At 41.3% G+C, this 19027-nt stretch overlaps 1 protein-coding gene across 2 annotated transcripts in view; it reads left to right on the forward strand.

The window, feature by feature from the left end:
- PDE7B (phosphodiesterase 7B) overlaps window positions 1-19027 on the forward strand; it is a 251668-nt gene that overhangs the window by 202323 nt on the left and 30318 nt on the right. For both annotated transcript variants that reach the window (XM_018556951.1, XM_018556950.1), the window contains one exon: window positions 18830-18981. In XM_018556951.1, coding sequence (XP_018412453.1) covers window positions 18830-18981 — 152 coding nt within the window. The remainder of the gene's footprint in view (window positions 1-18829; window positions 18982-19027) is intronic.

Here is a 19027-nt window from a genome sequence, read left to right on the forward strand (position 1 = left end):
TAAGGTTACTTCTGGTAGGTGTCCCTCATCTTCCTCCAGGAAGGGTCTGCTGGCCTTTGCAATTGTCTGGAAGACATGCAGGATAAGTGGATTCACTCCGTAATGTCCAAGGATTACCAGATGGAACTTTTATCCTACCCTCCCCAATTTCCTATAACATGCCTACAATATGTCTATAATCTTCCCTCCTTTCCTCAGTGAAAAGAGGCTCTGCAGAGGACCTTGCATCAATTGCTGGCAACAGGAGTCATCATGCCTGTCCCTCAGGAGAAGGGGTTCCAAGGATTTTACTCAAATCTGTTCACGGCTCTGAAACCATACAGAGGAGTGCCTCCCATTAAAGGAGAACTATGGGGTCAGTGTTTTTCCCCATAGTTCTCCTTGGGGTAATGGGAGGACACAAACTAGCGTCCTCCCGTCACCCTAAGCTCAGTATACCGCGAGCTACAGCTCGCGGTATACTGAGACGCCGCACCTGGAGCGGATCCCGACTTAGATGACGGGATCCGCCCAGCTGCGTGAGTGACAGCTGGCTCTGCCTATCTAGAGGCAGAGCCAGCTGTACCCGCCCCCTCCCCCGTCCGTTCCGCCAGTCAGCGCTGGCAGATCGGAGCGGGGAGAGGGGAATCCAGCCCCAACCCCTGTCACGGCAGAGAGCCGTGACAGGATCGAGAGGTGAGGGAACCCGGTATGTTTTCCCTCACCTCCTGATCTACTGAGCCGACCTGTGACAGTCTCATTGTCACAGGTCGGCTTAGAACTATGACGTGAGTGGAAATCACTCATGTCATAGTTCTCCTTTAAGGACTTAAAGTCTCAACAAGTTTACGTGGGTCCATAAGTTCTGGATGGAGTTGGCATGGTCAGTCATTGCCTCTCTTCAGCTTCAGTCATTGCTTTGGTGGACATCAAGGATGCCTACCTGCATGTGTCAATCTTCCCACCATATCAACGCCTTTTGCGGTTTGCCTTGGAGAAAACACACTTTCAATTTGTAGCACTTCCCTTCAGCCTTATCACAGCTACACGGTTATTCACAAAGGTGGTAGCCCCTGATTGTGCTCTTGATTCTCAGGGTGTCCATATTGTGGAATACTTGGACAACCTGTTACTGAAGGCCCCGGTCCGAGTGGACCCTGAGGCCAGATATCCACAGGACAATTAAAATGCTGCAGCAGTTTGAGTGGGTACTCGATCTTCAGAAGTCGACACTGGATCCCACTCACTGTCTAGAATATCTGGGTTTTCCCCTGGACATGAACAAGGTGTTTCTCCCCTTGAGAAAATTCTATCTTTGAATTTTCAGGAGTGATTCATACAAGGCAAAGACCAGCCCTCAGTGAGATTCTACATAAGGGTCCTAGGTCTGATGGTGGTCTCTTTTGAGGTGGTACTTTATGCTCAGTTCCACTCCATACCACTGCATCTGTGCATTCTAGCTGCATGGGACAAACAGGCTCACTCTGGATTACCATCTGTGACCAACGTGAGGATCTCGCTGGCTTGGTGGCTCTCTGATCCAGTGTTAGAGATAGGGAAGTTCTTCCTTCCACTGCAGTGGATAGTACTAATGACGGATGCCAACCTGTTTTAGGTTTTAGTAAATCAATACCTGTGTTTTCTTGGCTGTGTTCTAAAAGCATGTGTTGCTAGACCTGCTGATTTAATTTCTGATAAATTACAAAGAACACAGAACTTTTCTTGTCTCCTCGCCACCTCCTCATCTCCATAATTCCTATTTGTGCACAAGTAGAGAGTACAGAGAGATATCAGCTAACAAGATTTTTTGGCAAAATCAACAGGATTTTGTTGAACAGATATATCAAAAACAGTACATTAAACATATTATACAATGATAGATTAAGCAAACAAAAAAGAAGAAAATAAAAGTTCATTGCTGGGGTATACATACATTTTAATTTTGTCTCTGCTTCTTTATTCAATTGGTATGTTATTACAACTTATGGAGATACTTTCCAAAAATAGAACTGACTTTTTATTTGAGGTTAAGATAGTTTAATCACCTTTTCTTGGCACTGCCTACAAATATATTCCAGAATCACTGTTGACCTAATGTCCTGTGGAACAGGAAGGGTGTTCTACAGATAGCATTCAGGATACATTTCATACAATGAAATGGCAAAAGGAGAAAGAGGGATCTGAAAACAATAAGAAGCATAGCCATATGCAAATGTTTACTATCTCTTTTCACTACTGCTGAAGTGACAATGGTGGTTAAATATTAACTAATATATAGTGTCTTTTCTTTTTCTGATCAGATCATTTTTCAAAATATTCTTGTCTGTTTCTTTATATATATATTAGGGCTGCGGAAATTAACAATTCATTTCTCGATTAATCGTTAAACTTTTTGATCGATTAAAATTATTTTGATCGCTAATGAAAACACTCACCTCTCTTCCGGCTTCCGGGAGTCCCATCGGAGATCCGGTGACGTCACAGACATCGTAGTCACTGGACTCCTCCCCCCTTCCCCAAGTGGCTCCGTCGGCTAACGAAGGGAAGGGGGGAGTAGTCCCGTGACATCGATGTCCGTGACGGCTAACGAAGGGAAGGGGGAGGAGTCCGGTGACGTCGATGTCCGTGGCGTCCCCGGACTCCTCCCCCTTCCCTTCATGTAGCAAAAAGTGTGCATTTTTTTCTACAATAAAGAAAGTCAAAAAATCACAGCACTGAAACGTAATCCTCCATTGGAGTAGCTTAGCTGTAGATGCTCACTATATAACACGCTAGATGACAGGAGTTTAGAATAATTAGGATTTGAATTGAAGAGGCTTACTCAATGTGGATCTCCATGTGAGCTGAAGGTGACGTGATGGGTCAGATGTTACTGCATGTGTTTGTCGTATTCTGTTACAATAAGCCCAAGCCATGTGTGGAAACAGTGGAGGATATTTAAGTGGTCTTTTTTCTTTAGTACTGTCTCATTAAATTAGCATTAGTAAAAATCGCTTCTCAGTGACAAGCAAGAAACAAGGCCCATTTCTAAACTCTGCACAAAAAAAAAAAACAGTCCTTAATATTTAATTGTATTTCTCTCATGCTTTAGGTAATTCATTAGACATATGTCTGTGTTCAAAAGTAACATTTAGAAACAATTTATGGTAGCAGCAATATTTGTTCCAGCAATTTAGTACACTCTTTGTGTGTGTGTGTGTTGCAGCATTATTAATATCAAGTACATTGGCACTTACAAATAAATAATTGTTTATCCTGCCAGGGAAGTCCACCTAAAGCAGCTTTCTTTGATGGTGTGACAACAACATTGCACTGCTCCTGAATTCAGAGCAAAGTTTCCATTCTTTTGTCCCAAATACTTTTTATTGAAAATAAAATGTTTCAGGGTTACAAAACAGATTGTAAAACACACATAAAGGTCCAATGTACAAGATAATAATATACTTCCATATCAGACCTCAGAGGGCAAAACGTCAATCGTAACAGTCGGTTTCACGGTAAGGCCAGCCTAAGCATACTTAAGTAGGTTCGTTGAACATCGCGGGTATTTACCATGACTATTAGTGGTATTGAAAGCTACCAGGGTAGCCCATCAAGTTTGGAACCTCAAAAATAAGTAAGGGGCGTATAAAGGCACCAGTTGGCACTGAAACCGATCTTTTCCGGGTCTGATATTCATGTTAACATAGGTACATCAGATGATGCGGGGGAAGGATCTCAGGAAAGCATAGAAAGGTGGGAGAAAAGTGGGGTGAAAGGAGAGAGGTGGGGCAAAGTTTCCATTCTTATGTAGGCTGTGCCTGCTTGCACTACAGTGAGATGAAAAAAACATGTTGCAAGGGCCGTGGCTATCAACATTGTCACTGCAAATTCAAAAGTCTGTAGCTTGTCAGTCAGTACCTGGCCACACCTAGTCCTGCCCTCTGATTTCTGGTTTGACAGCACTGCTTATGTTGATGAACCCCCTCACTCTGAGCTGCAGTGCCTTGGAGGGGAAGCATGTGAGACGCAAATGAAGGAGAAATTAGCTCAGTCAGAGAAGGGACAAAAAGTGGTATGTTTACTTTATTATGTTTGCATCACAAAGAAGCTGGGTTTGGCACTTCTTTTGACTATCATATAGGAGCCCTTAGTTTTAGTTTAATGGAAGTGGTGTAAGTATCTGAATTTCACTTGGTATCAGCCTCTTGCAGTGCTTGAGTGTGAGAGGAAGAAGCAGCAAAATGAGCCAACCAACAGTTGTCTGTTGTGGTGTAAACAATACAGTTGAAATAGAAAAAAACTGCTAAAGATTGCAAACAAATTGTATGCAATTGCCAGATAAAGAATGCACCAAATGCAAAAAGGGACAAAATATTGCCCATAATTTAACTAGTTTTCAGTGGCATGTTCTAAAACCTGATTCCCCAGTCCTGATTGTGTGGGTTCCCCAACAAACAGTATATGTCCAGATCCATGTCAGTTAAGTACCTGCAACATTTCCACAGCAATATCAGATCATGATGAACCAAGATAATTCAGTAGACAGAGTTATACTCCTTGCTTCTTTCAACCCAGTCTTTCTAATTCTGCTCATCCAGCCTTCTGATCCAGGCATCCCTGCCAGACAGCAATGCCATATGTGTAAAAACCTCACTTTTCTCCACTGCTGTTAGACAATTCAGATTGGTCAGTGACCCACCTCTGTCTACTGACTGGACAATGAAGGAGATGCAGCTTGCAGATAAGGTCACCCCTGGGCTCTTCCTTCCAGGGTGTGTTCAAACTGTTAGAATGAAAGCACTGTGGAGCAATGTATAGCACTGATTGGTTCATAGTGCTGACCCTCCCTACCCATTTTGTGTGCTGCTGTGCGGGGGACTGTAGGAACCCGATTCAATGATACATTTACACAGCATTGTCAGCCTGTGGAGAGGGCAGCACATTTTTATGGTCGTGTGCATGTAGCCTTAGATGAACTTTCAGATTTAGATAGACTTGACTAACAAATTGAAGCTAACACTTTTTAAGCAGTTACAGCCACAGTTTCTTTCTCCTTTTGGGATAAAGGTTTTACATAAATGAATAAAAGCTGACCATTGTAAGCCCCCCTATCAGTGTTAAATGGTTTGTCTCAACCTTTTGTCTGTCACTTTTGCTGGACAGCTTGGTCTGTTAAGTGAGTTGAAAACAAAAAACTTAACCCCCCCCAAAAAAAAATAATGCAGCTACCAAATTTGAGGATTGGAGTACTGCACTGTCTTTAAATGCCATATGAGTGCTGACAAGTTTAGAACATATCTATAATGCATGATTTTCATTGTTACAAATAGATTGCTGTTCTTGGTGCCGTTCTTCTATTAAATTTTGAATTGTCTATCTTTGAGAAGCATTTTTGTTTCTTTGTTTAAGCAAATCAGTCATGTGTACTGGTAGTTTCCAAGAGGCTGCAATCATTCATTGCATCTCTTTCATTCCCTCGCTGGGGTCACTCCAGGCAAAGCTGTGTTTTCATTCTCAGTTTTTTTCACCTGGTATGTACAGTTCTCTTAAGCACTTATTTCCTCCCTCAGGAAATTTGGTATGTGAATCCCAAGTCCCTGACTGAGGATTGCTACAGTAACACAATTATTCTCCCAATAGGTGAGAGGGACTTTGCTATATATGCTTAACGCAAAACTCTTTAAAAATGTTGTTTTGGATGAACAGACTATGGGTGACTTTTTAGAAAAAACATATTAGGGGTCTATTCACAAAGCTGCCGAGGGCAGCCGAGTGAATGACCGATCAGAAGTGAAGTGAGCCGAACACCGTTCGGCTATTCACTTCAGGCTGGTACGGCTGATTTCAGCCGTATATCGGCTGAAATCAGCCGCACATCGGCTTGCTTCGTGTGGCTTCGAAGTTTATTGCTTATAGCAGGGTATGTTAACCTTTTTACCGATCTCCAATTGATTGCCCAATATGGTCACATCCCCAAAACTGTCAAAACCATCATCATCACCACTCCTTTTAGGTACCGGTATGGCTTCAAAATATGTCAATAGCTTGGTTTTTATTTTTTATATTAATAGCTAGAAACAGAACAGCTGGAAAAAAAAATCACAAGGATTTTATCTCATTTATTAATATAAAAACAGTAAATCACAGGCACAAGCTAGCTACAATTAGTGGGAATCCTCCTATCCCCGCAAAGCACTTTTCAAATTCTGCCTTCACCTCCCTCTCTATCCCTCTCCTCTTTTGAAACCCACTGCATTCGCCTATTCTCTCCAATTTCTCTGAGGATTGTGGTTATATACCGGCTACCTGCACCAGTATCTCGCTTTCTTGAGGACTTCTCTGCCTGGCTACCCTACTTTCTCTCCTCAGAAATACCCACTATCATTCTTGGTGACTTTAACATTGCTATTGTCCACTCTCCTCCCATACTCGCCTCCAGGACTTCTCTAGAGTCTCTCCCATCCTCTGGAACTCCCATCCCCCAACCTGTCCGTCTATCTCCCACCTTGACTGCCTTTAGGCGTTCCCCAAAGACTCATCTCTTCCGGGAAGCCTATCCCACCTCGACCTAACCACTGAACCTTCACATTCTCAAATAATTCATTCCCACAGCTACCACAGCTACCTCCTCATGTATCATTTTCCACCCTTCTTTTAGATTGTAAGCCCTCAGGGGCAGGGCCCTCCTTACCATCTTGTCTTGAATTGTATTGTAACTGTAATGTCTTTCTTATATTGTAAAGCGCTGCGCAAACTGTTGGCGTTATATAAATACTATGTAATAATAATAATAATAATATTTGCTGTAGTATTGGTACAATCAAAAGACATGGAAGAAAGAATGTGTGGATCCAGCTGTGGCGGTCTTGCCTATGATTTAGTGATTTTGCGCGTTTTATGTGCATGGTGGGTGCACAATCTTTTTTTATGTAAGTAAAATTTGAGTCAGTTTTATCTTGTACAACACTGTTTACACTATGGAGTATGTTTTACTTTACCTATTGTGATTTGGATACGGAGGAAGAGACAGACGAGGGAATGACAGCACTAAGCGGCTCCATACTGGGATGATATCCCGCCCACAGGCTCCAAAAAGGGATCTGCGGTGTGAGACCTTCTTGCCAAGGTCTTTTTGTGAGGTGCTTGTGTGGGTTTCCTCCGGGTACTCCGGTTTCCTCCCACACCCCAAAGACATGCTGGTAATTTTACTGGAACTGGAGGCACCCTGCCTAATTCAGGATTTGGATAGGCTAAAGGGGAAGTAAAACAAAAATAAAAATTGGTGCTAAAATGCACATATTCTGTAAAGCCACAACATGTGCATGACATCCCGACTACCACATTTTTATAAGCAGGTTAGCAAAGGTAGCCTTCTCATTTCAGCTTCCCTTTAAAACAATTTGACTTAAAGCTATAGGTTTTTGTTCAGTTGTGTACAACACAAGTTTGTTATTAACAATAAAAAAAAATACTCATTTGGTACATGATAGGATCCTCAGAGATAATTCAGTCAGATAAAATGATTTCAACAAGGGTACTGAGAATGACAGCTGGAGCAATTCTTACACAAATTATAAGTATCCAAAAGAATATCCAAAGGCATCTGAAGCTTCTTTCAAAGTTGTCAATGTTTCTTGTTGAAGGAGACCGGCCTTGTAATCTCCTCGGGGTTCATCTTGTCACAGCAGACTGTATAGTTAGAGCTATATCAGTGGCGGCCTTACAGCTATCCTTTGGCTGTGTATTGAGAACAGAAAAAAAATGTAAATGAACTGAGTCTAATCAGTAAATCTGTCAGGAAGTCTCCAAGAAAAGAACCGCATGAAATATGGTGATTTGAGACCATACTATACAAATCCTCAACTGTCAGAAATCATGTCTGTGAGAAGGCAAGGAGCTGCCTTATGGACATGTTGTGAATACAAAACTTTTCCTGTAAAGCTAGAGATCTGAATTACATACTGTGCCAGGGGAAATCAAGGCTGCTACAATAGCCAGGGGATCAATAAACCCTCTAAACAGGGCCAGCATGTAAATCACAGCTGCCCAGAGACATTTCCCCTGACATGGCTGACTTCTCAATTAATTTATATTTGGAGTGGCTTATAATGAGAAACCACAGCTGTAAATAAATGGGTTTTTTTTAATTGATAACCTCCATACTTTTCATTGAGTTCACCTATAATTAACACATATCCACAATGCCATGTATGACCACCAAAAGATATTTCAATATATTGTACAGTTATTATTAAACATCGGAAGAACATAGAGTACTCTACATCTACCACAGTCAGGTTCAGGTGTGTGCATCCTTCACGGATTTTAACACTGATGTATGTGGTTAAAAATGACTAATCCAGATGTTCGCCTTTCAAGCTAATATTGCAGGTCATAGGCTCAATTTACTAAGCTGTGAACTATGTGCTTTTTGCCGTAGCAACCATTAATTTACTGTCATGTGAACATTCATTTCAGCTGTTATTGGCTCTCAATTTGAAAACAATGATTGTTATGGGAAATAGCTATTCTTATATTTTAATAATCCTGAGTCTCATGATCTGTTATCAAACTGCTCAGTCCAAAATGTAAATCACATATGGACAGCAGAAAGCGCACCACCTTTGCTGAGCTGTCTCTTTAGCTAGATCATATTGTTCTAAGCATAATTTGTATTTATTTGTTGAACTGGGGGGGCACTAAGGGAGACCAAAGGGTATTGCAGGGCACTGTTGGAGGTTAAGGCTACTATGGGGGGCTCAAGGCTCTTCAGCAAGTTGGGAGACATTGTGGAAAGTCAGGGACAGTATGGGACGTTGGGGGGCACTGGCTGTGGGCTCTCAAGGGTTGGGGGATCAGTGCAGCAAATATTCCACCACCCTTTCCCCACTTACTTTAGACCTGCTGTCAGTATGGGCACCCACTGGGAAGGGAAACTTCTACCTCTCCCCGGTCATTTGATTGGTCACATGACTGAGAAGAGGAAGTACAGCATTTGATGGCAGGTCTGCTGCTGCCCTACAATGCCTCCTTGTGATGCATAATGGAGCAGTGCCCAGTAATAGAAGACTTTACAAAACATTGTGCCCGCTGCCACTCTGTGGCCCTAAAGCTGTCCTCTGAAATTCCACTCCATTCGGTTCCCCAGCACCAGCACCTTAGCAGCCCATGTTGAGATACAGAAGAAATAGTCAGTTTATCTGGGACTGGGCACCATAACGCCATACATACGCCCCTAACATTATTTACTAAAGGAGTAGAGACTGTTCACGTATCAAAGTGAATACAGTTTAACTCTGAATTTAGATAATGAGCTTTCATTCCAGTAATGATAAGAATTAAGCTTTTGTGAGGCAGAAGCTCATGACTTAGGGAAAACACTACCACTTTGGTTTCCCCATTATAATGTGCAGGGTAGCCACATATCAGAGCCCAACCTTAATGGGCCTGTTAAACACTCATTTTTAAAAACATGTTGTTTTTTTTGTATTCTTTTATAGTATGCCTCAGACTTTTAGAGGCAACAGGTAATGAAGTTTTAAACTAGAAAGGTACATGCTGCTTTTTTTTATATACTGCTAAATAAAAGTGAGTAGCTATTACTCTATTACTCGTGAACCTGCTTGATGCCATGAACTCCAGTAAAGTAACTCATCTATGCTTTCTATGGCCATGCCTTAGATTTTAATGTGGGAGCACAGATTCTATAATATGTAGTATTATGCAGAATGACACCCTCTGATGACTCTAAGTGCATGTGTTTACATTGGATGCCTCTGTCTGACACAGAGAATACTTTCTTCATTTTTATTAGTCGTTGGAGTGACCTTTCAATAAATCATAACATTTTCTGTGCTCAAAACAAATCAACAGTTATCAGGAACAGTTGTTTTAAATTTAGACACTTATTGCATTGCTTCCCAGAACAGGGATGACAAAACGCTTTATTAGCCCAGGCAGGCATGCACTTTCAATTGATGTATGTTCATCTATAAAATATTACCCTTGCACAGTCAGAATTCAGCCTGCTGTATCTAGTAATAACCAGTTTCAGTCCGAGGTTGTGCAAAGGGTCAGACTGGTTACCACATACCATGAGAATCTCATTTTCATTGAATCGAACTTGGTGGGAACTTTAAGCTCTCCCACCTATTCATACTTGATAACGCATATTTTTCTGTAGGGAATATGCTGGCAGTTGCTACCACCTGGAAATTATGTAAAGAACTCAGCTATTCTCAGGAACCGGTCCCTTGATAAAACACATTTTATTACCCCTTCTCTCCTAGAGAGAAAACTGTGCAATAAACATGTTCTTCAGATTACTTTATAAAACGTTTTAGTCTCATTTTTTTAAATATAAATTTTATTTGGATTTTTTCAGCAATAATTAAACAAAATCAGACAGTCAGCTCAATTGTTCGAGCAAAACCAAAAAGAAAACCAAAAAGGAAAAAAAGGGGTCTATTCTAATTTTTAAAGATAAAATACACCGGGTATTATCTCTATCTAAAATAGTCACATAAGGTAAGGCAGCAAATATGGGCTACCAGAACGGTTAGTATAATAACTCTGCTATTGCAGGAGACTGGCCTTTGGGAACGTCTTTTGTCCTGATGAGGCACTAAACCTAACCCTACGATGTGCTATCACACTACATGATATAGTACAATATGTTGTCCAAAAACACATTTCAGAGTGTCAGCTCCTTGACTGTATATTATCTGTCCTCATTGGAAGACGTTGGGTACACCTGTTAATTGCATACACTTTGGTTAATTTACCAATTCCTTTTTTGTTATTGTTTTTTAATTAATCTGGAGTTCTTTCTTTAAAGCAACCCTTGTGAGGCCCCTCCTCCCCCCTTCACACAAACTTCAAGTATTAAATACTTACAGTATGTCTAAGGCCCTGTTCACACCTTTACGTTTTGTCGTGCGTTCAACGCTCTATGAACGCTCTACAAAACGTACAAACATGAAAATCCCATTGTTTTCTATGGGTATGGTTCACACCTTTCCGTATTTCTGCCCATCTGAACACGCTACAAAACGGCCTACGCCCAAAGAAGTACATGTACTTCTTGGGGGCGTTTTGGTCGCGCATTTCCATTGGGATACAGCCACATAGCCCTCGGAAACGCGCGTTTGTCGCGTGTTTTGTTACCGCGAAACGCGCGACAAACGCGAATATTCAATACGCCTAAGTGTGAACCAGGCGTATGGGGGGTAGATGAATGAGATGTAATACTCACAGCTCCTCTCCTTCTCTCTGGGTTACGGACAGGCCCTTGCCGTCCTTGCATACAGTGCAGGACTATCTTAGAGAAGAGGCTGTGGGGGACAGGCTGCACAGATGACGGGAGCATGCTGGAGCAAGAAATAAGGTAAGTATTACACCTTGTTCCTCTACCCCTAGACTTAACAAGCATTTAATCCTTGCAGTGTCCGGTGGGACCCACTGCAAGGTCAGTTTTTTTTTTAATCCCATCTTTAAAATGTCACTCATATCAAACTTGAAAATAAAGACTTGAAATGCATACAGAGAACGCAGTCTACCTGCTCAGGTCCACATACCGCTGTAGTACACCAGTCCATTGTTCTTCCTTTTGTTGGCAGTCTAGTGATATGGGAACCCTTCTTGTGTCCTTGTTTGCACAGTATTACGGAGAAAAAGAAGAGGTTACTCAGTATTGAGACTCAGGAATCAGCCTCATCCGCAATACATGTAATAACTGGCCTGTAAATTGACTACAATGGATTATGTAGAACTCAGATTAAAGAATAAAGTAAAAACATTTTTGGATAGAGAAAGAAAGGGTTGGAACCTCTCTAAAGTTTGTATTGCTGTATGCGTCTCCAGTTTAGAGAGTCACCCTCTCTATTTGTCCTTCGGACCAGGTGGACATAAAGTGATAAACAAAATACAAAATATGACTGTTGTAATTGGAATAGGAGGTAAGGGTGAAATTTCAGTAAAGATACTGGTTTCTTTGATAGCTAAAAGGAGATTTTGCCTCACTTTAGAGATATTCACTTTCTATTGTGTCTCTTTGACAGAAAGTGAAAGGAAATCTCCCCCTATAGAACACAGATAACCCTGTGTGTTCCCATCTCTTTTAAAAAAAAAAAGTTTTGGTTTCAGCTATGCTTTATGGAAAATTGCTGGATAATGTCAGCAGTCCACTTATTTATTTCATTTCTTGACTGGAATTACTCTTAAAAGCTGTTTTACCATTTTTTTAAATTATACACATGATAAAAAATGTGACAAAGCTTTTATCCAGATTCAGCTCAGTATTTATTTCAGGGTAATTTTTCCTGAATATAAAAAATGCAACTGTCTTTTGTTTGACTTTAGTTAAGAATATCTTGTGCCTTGGCAGTGAACAGAGCGTGCTGCAGTGTAAACAAAAGTGACGTAGGTCCTGCTCCAACGTTTTCAAGCCTTTGAAGTCTTTGCCAACTTTGATACAATTATATTTTCATGGCTGGATATTTCTCACAAGAATAAGTTTTCGCTTAAATGAGGTTGAGGTTTGCAAGTCATAAAGTGAACAGCGCTGCTGTTCCAGCCAGTAAACATTTTCTAGCATGAGGAAGAGACATAAGACAGCAGGAAAAGAGTAGACGTCAGGTAGAGCTAGACAATCGAAGCCAGACAAAATAACGGAAATGTCACTGAAAAGAAGCTAAAGTACTAAATATGCTAAAATTGGATGTTTCATCATTCTAAAATGTTTATACCTGTACTTATATGAAAATTCATTCGTATCACAAAAGTGGAAAAAAGTATACTTATTATATAGTATAATATATCCTTTATCAATTAAAGAATATCTAAATCCAAGAACAAAAATGTATATATTGGAGCTTACTAGTCCTTGGATGTGGTGGCTGCATCAGTTTGTTTTTTTAGGGCTATAAGCATTTTCAGCAAGTACAGAAAGTGCCTGAAAGGCAGTGTCCTTGTAACTTCCTGTGAACTGAACTGTATTGAAATCAAAACCAATGGTTTCTTCCTTCCAAGTTATGTCCTTTAAACTACAATTTTCCCTCATCCCCATATAATGAAGATGAAGAGAGGAAGATGTGTTTATAATACAAATCAGGAGAGCAGCCAAGTGTGGAGCCATGACGCCCTCTATAAATATAGTGGAGTACGTGAACGTAGTCACCCTAAGACAGGAAGTGTGTTATTCCACATGAAAAAAAATAGAATATGAGGCTGAAAACAGAAATCTAATGTCGTCACCTCATCTAAGCACTGGTAAGCTGCATTTTTGGTTTTGGGTTTAGAAACACTTTAAAACTGTCTACAGATTTCATTTACTAGAGCCACAGCATTTAGCAATATATTCCATTTTTGGTTTTGGTTTTTGGATACACTTTAAAACTCATGAATTAGAACAATGGCTTGACCTTGAATACCTCATTGTCAGTCCAGGTAGATAAATGCACAGCTATAGTTTCCATTCCAGTTCAGGTACTCCAGAACAAGGAAGACGTCTTTGCTGGAAAATCCTGGAATGGAGCTGCTTTCATGTTGTGCCAGTCACTGACGCTCTGTCTCAAAGCTTAATTGAATCCGAGCGTGATCTGCAAACTTGCAATGGCACAATAATCTCCTTTTACGTAATTGTATGTTCTAGGCCCCTTAATAAATTAAAGTGATGTTTTTGTAATCTACTTTCATGCTTAAAATACCACACCAAATTAATAGTGATGCAAATGAAAAGAGTGATGTGCTGCTATTGTGCAAAGTATTAGTCAGACCCCACGAGTGACTGCCATCAATTGCGTAAAGAAATGATGTGCAATTTTTACGCAATTATTGCACACAAATGATCCACAAGCAATAGAAATGATGTATGACTTGTAACTACATCACTATAAACTGCAATTATATTCATTAGTAAGAGTAGAAGATTTCCATTAACTGTTTTTAAATTATTTTACTGTACCACTAATATCATACTGATATCAATGTGTATAGACAGTTGAAATAAATGAAAATAAGGTTCAGTATAGAATTTTACTAGTATACTCCTCAGAATACAAAAGGGGAATTTTATGGGTAGCTTTATGTCAATATTACCAATTACAGCGTTTTTTTCTTAATTCTCAAAAAAAAATAGCTTATATATTTTTATATATACTTAAATATTAAACTCTCAAATTTTTGTTTCAATAATGTATCCTGATTAAACAAATATACATTGCCCAGCAAATAATTTCTTTACATTTTTGCCCAAGCATTGACAGTCATCGTATCTCCAAACAGCTGTCTCCAACTTTCTCAGCTTGGCTTCCCTGAACTTCTTGTCCTGTACAAGGTCACAAGCAGTCTCCATCAGCCTAGAGAAGGGAGGAAGGAGAGGGGAGCAGTGGGAAAAGGAGTGTCTTGCCATGCTTTGCCTGTGTGCTTGTGGAGACAAACACAGCTTACTAGCACACACAATGGTGGTTCCATAGTACCCTGCAAGGGGAACGAGCCACCTTAAAACAGGAAGTCAGGACCAGTGCTCAGAGGACAAGATGATTTTGCAGGAAACTGAACCTTTTAAACATCAAGGAGCAGCATCTATTTAAGTGATTTCATCAGCATTTGAAATAGCTTAGAAACATTTGACTTTAATATCTCTTTAATATTTGTAAAGGCTAGAACCCCTGTCATATTTTTATTTCTGCCTGAGTCCCTGTTACAAAGTTTTCCTTACTTCTTAAATGAGAATAAAGAAAATCTCCCTTATGGAGCCCCAGATACCAGTAACCCACCAGGAGCTCTAATCCTTCTCTACAATATACAAAACTACAAAGGCTTTTTTGCTTGACATTCACTTTACATGGAGAGAGCATCCATCCTAAAGCTGTCAGGGTTCCACCCTGACTTAACTGGTTTGCAGCATTCTGACTCGGCTGCCATGCCACGCTCCTGTGATTCCTCCTTTGCCTGAGCAGACTGTGTAACGTTGCTCACTACTCCCAGCCTCTCTCTTATTGTCAGGGAATCGGGTTCCGTCCCCTGGGTCAGCCGCACCGGTGTCTGGTTGCTTGGCGACCTGCCGGTGGCGTTCCCTCCAGGGCTTGTACTCTCAGACGTCGCTCTCAGACACATACAGTGTCTAAGTGACAGGCAGAGTAGGCCGGCCTTCACACAGCATTTCCGTTACTAGGAGATGGTTGGGAGGGCCACTGCTGACGACTCCACCCACACACACCTGCCTCTCCTACAAGAGCTAACAAGGCTCACTTGCTCAGCGTTCTAGCGAGGTAGAAAGTCAAGCAACTTGCTAGGGCATTCACCTCCACCATCCTGAACCTTGCTGTCCTCCTCCAGAGGATTCACAGCCGTGAAGCTTCCACAACCAGTGGCTCGGGGTATCTGGACTGTTTACACCAAATCGCAAGTACCACCTGTATTCTCAGTCTGATACAAGATTGCATATCCTCCATTGGCTTGAAGCGACAGTACTCTATTGAATGCCTGCAGCTCACTTACCTTATATATATATATATTACTGCTATCCTGATTAACTGAACCGTGCATCATTATCCTACCACTTAACAGTACCATCATTGTATTGCCTTGCATTAGTGGAGTTAACTAGTGTAACTACAAGTCCCAACACGGCCCCAATGAATGACAATTGAGGACCTATATTGTGTTCACAATCCTGTGGTGGTGTATGATGTGCTAGGGGTTCCGACCTCACTCATTCAATACAGAGTGCGACAGTGAACCCTCTAACTGAGCCATCCACAGAGTCACTCCGCAGCTGAGATCCACACACACAAGCTTGCTGGACATTACACTTATGGACAAACAGGGAGTATCATCTGAGAGAGCCAGGTGGGAGTTTCCTGTCTCTGAGTGATGATGTCACCCCACTCACTATTTAAACTGCTCAGTCCAGTCTGACCTTGCGTGGTCTTCCTGCTAGTGCATTCCTGCTGCTCTGAGTATTCTGATTCTGTGTATGACCTGATCCTGGCTGACGGTCTCCTCTGGTTCCTGCTCCTAGCTTGTTCCTGACAATGCTGATCTCCGTGTTCCTGACCTAGCTTGTATGACCACCCACTCCGGCTCCTGGCCTTGGCTTGTTCCTGTTTATGATTTTGCTTGCTCCTGTGAAAACTTTTATTAATAAAGTATTTTTAACTTGCACCCTATGCTTGTCTGGTTTTCAATGTGCTCTAACAAAAGCTAAACTCTGGGATAAACAAATATTATCTAAATACAAGAGGCATGTATATTCATACTTGAATCTTCCTGAGCTTTGTGGATTTATTCCAGATCTGTGCAGTAATCCAGTGTGAAACTTTGTTTCTGTGTAGGAGTTCCCTGTAATACAGTCTGTTCACTGCTACTCTCTCTTCATGTGCAGAGTGACTGGTCCTGTCTGTGTCCGCCACCTCCTGTAGTTTTCTGCAGGCAGCCGGTGGTGGGGAGCATGCTGGGCGGAATCCAGTTTTTTTTCTGAGCACCTGTTCTTATAGAAAGATTTAGGATTGAAATTTCAGGATTATGTTTCTCTCATTAACTTAATTAACATGCAATGCAGAAGCCAGGGTTGTAATCATTTAGCCCTTTGTTACTTTACAAATTATAATGAACAAACCCAAAACCCCTCCCAACCTCTCCTAACATTACAAAGAAGGAGAAGCAAGTAGACATTTTAACCCTTAAGAAGCCAAGAAACCCTAACCCAGGTAAAAGCATTTTTAAACATTTCTATAGCTTATGCTATGTGAATGGGAACATGTAACAAATATAAAATAGGTGTTATTCCAATTTGGCTACGAAAGTGGAAATATACTTTTAACATAGTTACAATTTTACAGAAACATGAAGTTCATCTACTAGTTGTGTTTACAGGCCCGGTGCTGGACTATTTTGCGCCCTAGGTAAGACCAGCTTCTTGCCCCCCTAACGCGGTGCAACCCCCAATCACCCCCCGCATGGCCCCATTCTCCTGCCAGTTAACTTCCACAGGCGGCAGGTGGATGTCATTTAATTTAAAATAGCCAATAGCAGACTGGCTATTGAAACCCCACCCACTGAGTAGAGGACCGGACCTAAGAGAGAAAGTTGTCTCTCAGTTCCACTCCTCTGCTCTGTGGGCGGGTGCAATAGCCAGCCTGCTATTGGCTTTTGCAATTTGAAATAGACGTGGGGCACCGTTGGGGGGTGAGTGGCCGAGGCTGCGCCCTAGCCAGCAGTGTGCCCTAAGCATTTGCCTAGTGGCAGCACTGGCCCTGTGTTTACACCTGAAACCAGTTCCTCTGTGGTAAACATTAGTATACAATGCTCTCATAAACAAATGGGGCAAGAAATAGACAAAGAAAGCAGGGTTGAATGAGCTTTTATATATTATATTTTACTGCAAAGCACCACTCTACATCAAGATCATAATGCATATTAAACCTACAGCATTCTCGGTATACATTTATATATCTCTATCTATATATCTCTATCTATATATCTATATATCTCTATCTATATATCTATATATCTCTATCTATATATATATATATATATATATATCTCTATCACACACACATATACATGCAAATCTATAAAGATATTAATCACTTTAAAACCTCAAAGCAATAAAATACAATAAAACTGACTAGAAACCATCAGTCTCTCTTTAAACTGGTGTCAGTTTAAAGGGAGACTATATGACTATAGACTAGATGGTCTCCTATTTTAAAAATGTGTGCTTTGTCACTCACTTGTAATTGTTAAGTTTTCTCTGTAGTTCATTAGGGTGAAGTCCACCTAATGCAGCTTCCTGTTATAGGGTGACTATGATGGTGCACTGCTCCTGAATTCAGAGGAGCATTGCCACTCTCATGTAGGCTATGCCTGCTTGTTCTACTGTTGGGATAAAAAATGTTGTAGGGGGCATGGCTATCAGCATTGTCACTTCTGATTCACAAGCCTGGTCTGGTCTAGTCTAGCTGATTGCTTTTTGGATTGACAGCATTGTCTCTGTTACTGAAACCCTACTGCTGTCAGCTGCAGTGTCTGGAAGTGGGCGCGCCTGGGACAAAAAATGAAGAAGCAGGGAAGGTAAAAGTTTTTGTTCACTTTTAGGAGCCTTGTAGTCCACATAGTAACTGGATTTTGGAATTCCTGTTTAAACAGTCATACAGAGGCCTTTAATTGTACTAGAGAAAAGACAGTGATATTTTCTAAATTAAAAAGCTCTGTTAAATGCCACAGTGTCACGTACCTGAGTGGAGACTGTGCGTGTGAGGAGGGCTCCCTAGCAACTCGTATCCCGAGGACTCTGGGGATGGGTACAGAGACTAAGCGGACAGCGAGTGGCACGAGTGCCAGTGGTGATGAACACCGTGCAAGCCGAAATCCAAGTAAACGATCAAGGTACAGAAGGGTCAGGCAGAAGAGAAGTCCAATAAACAAACCCGAGGTCGAGGGCAGGCAGCAGGCAGGAGTCGTCAAGGCAGATCCGGGTCACAACAAATTAAAAAGGAGATCACAGAATTACAGGAACAGAGGAGAGCTGAAGATAATCCAGCAATATCGTGGTGCTCAGGCTGGATTTATATAGGGGAAGTGATGAGTGTGCTGTGTCACTTGCTGTGCGCCACTTTGGCGCATTTCCGTTCCGCTGGATGGACTCGTCTGCGCATGTGCTGAAGAGCGACTATGTAGACATTCTACTTATATAAGGTTGCTTATTTTGTCCATGGCTTCTGAAATAACCTGCTTAGAACAACACAGTATTACATTATAAGAATCTAATTCTGAGATTTGAATGTATCCAATTAATTTAAAATCTGCAGAATGATGACTGCTATGCCATCAATTTTATTTTTCTCATGTGACTTCTTCGCAGATCCAGCACAGTCAGGGGAAATTGGCACTAAGAAAAAAGTAAAGCGTCTTTTGAGCTTTCAGAGATATTTTCATGCATCAAGGCTTCTACGAGGAATTGTGCCCCAAGCCTCCCTGCACTTATTGGATGAAGACTATCTTGGTCAGGCACGGGTAAGCATAAACAAACTACCTCTATACACACAGTACCAATAACCAA

Source organism: Nanorana parkeri, unplaced genomic scaffold (genome assembly GCF_000935625.1).
Source record: "Nanorana parkeri isolate BGI_ZX_2015 unplaced genomic scaffold, ASM93562v1 scaffold259, whole genome shotgun sequence".
Lineage (NCBI taxonomy): Eukaryota > Metazoa > Chordata > Amphibia > Anura > Dicroglossidae > Nanorana > Nanorana parkeri.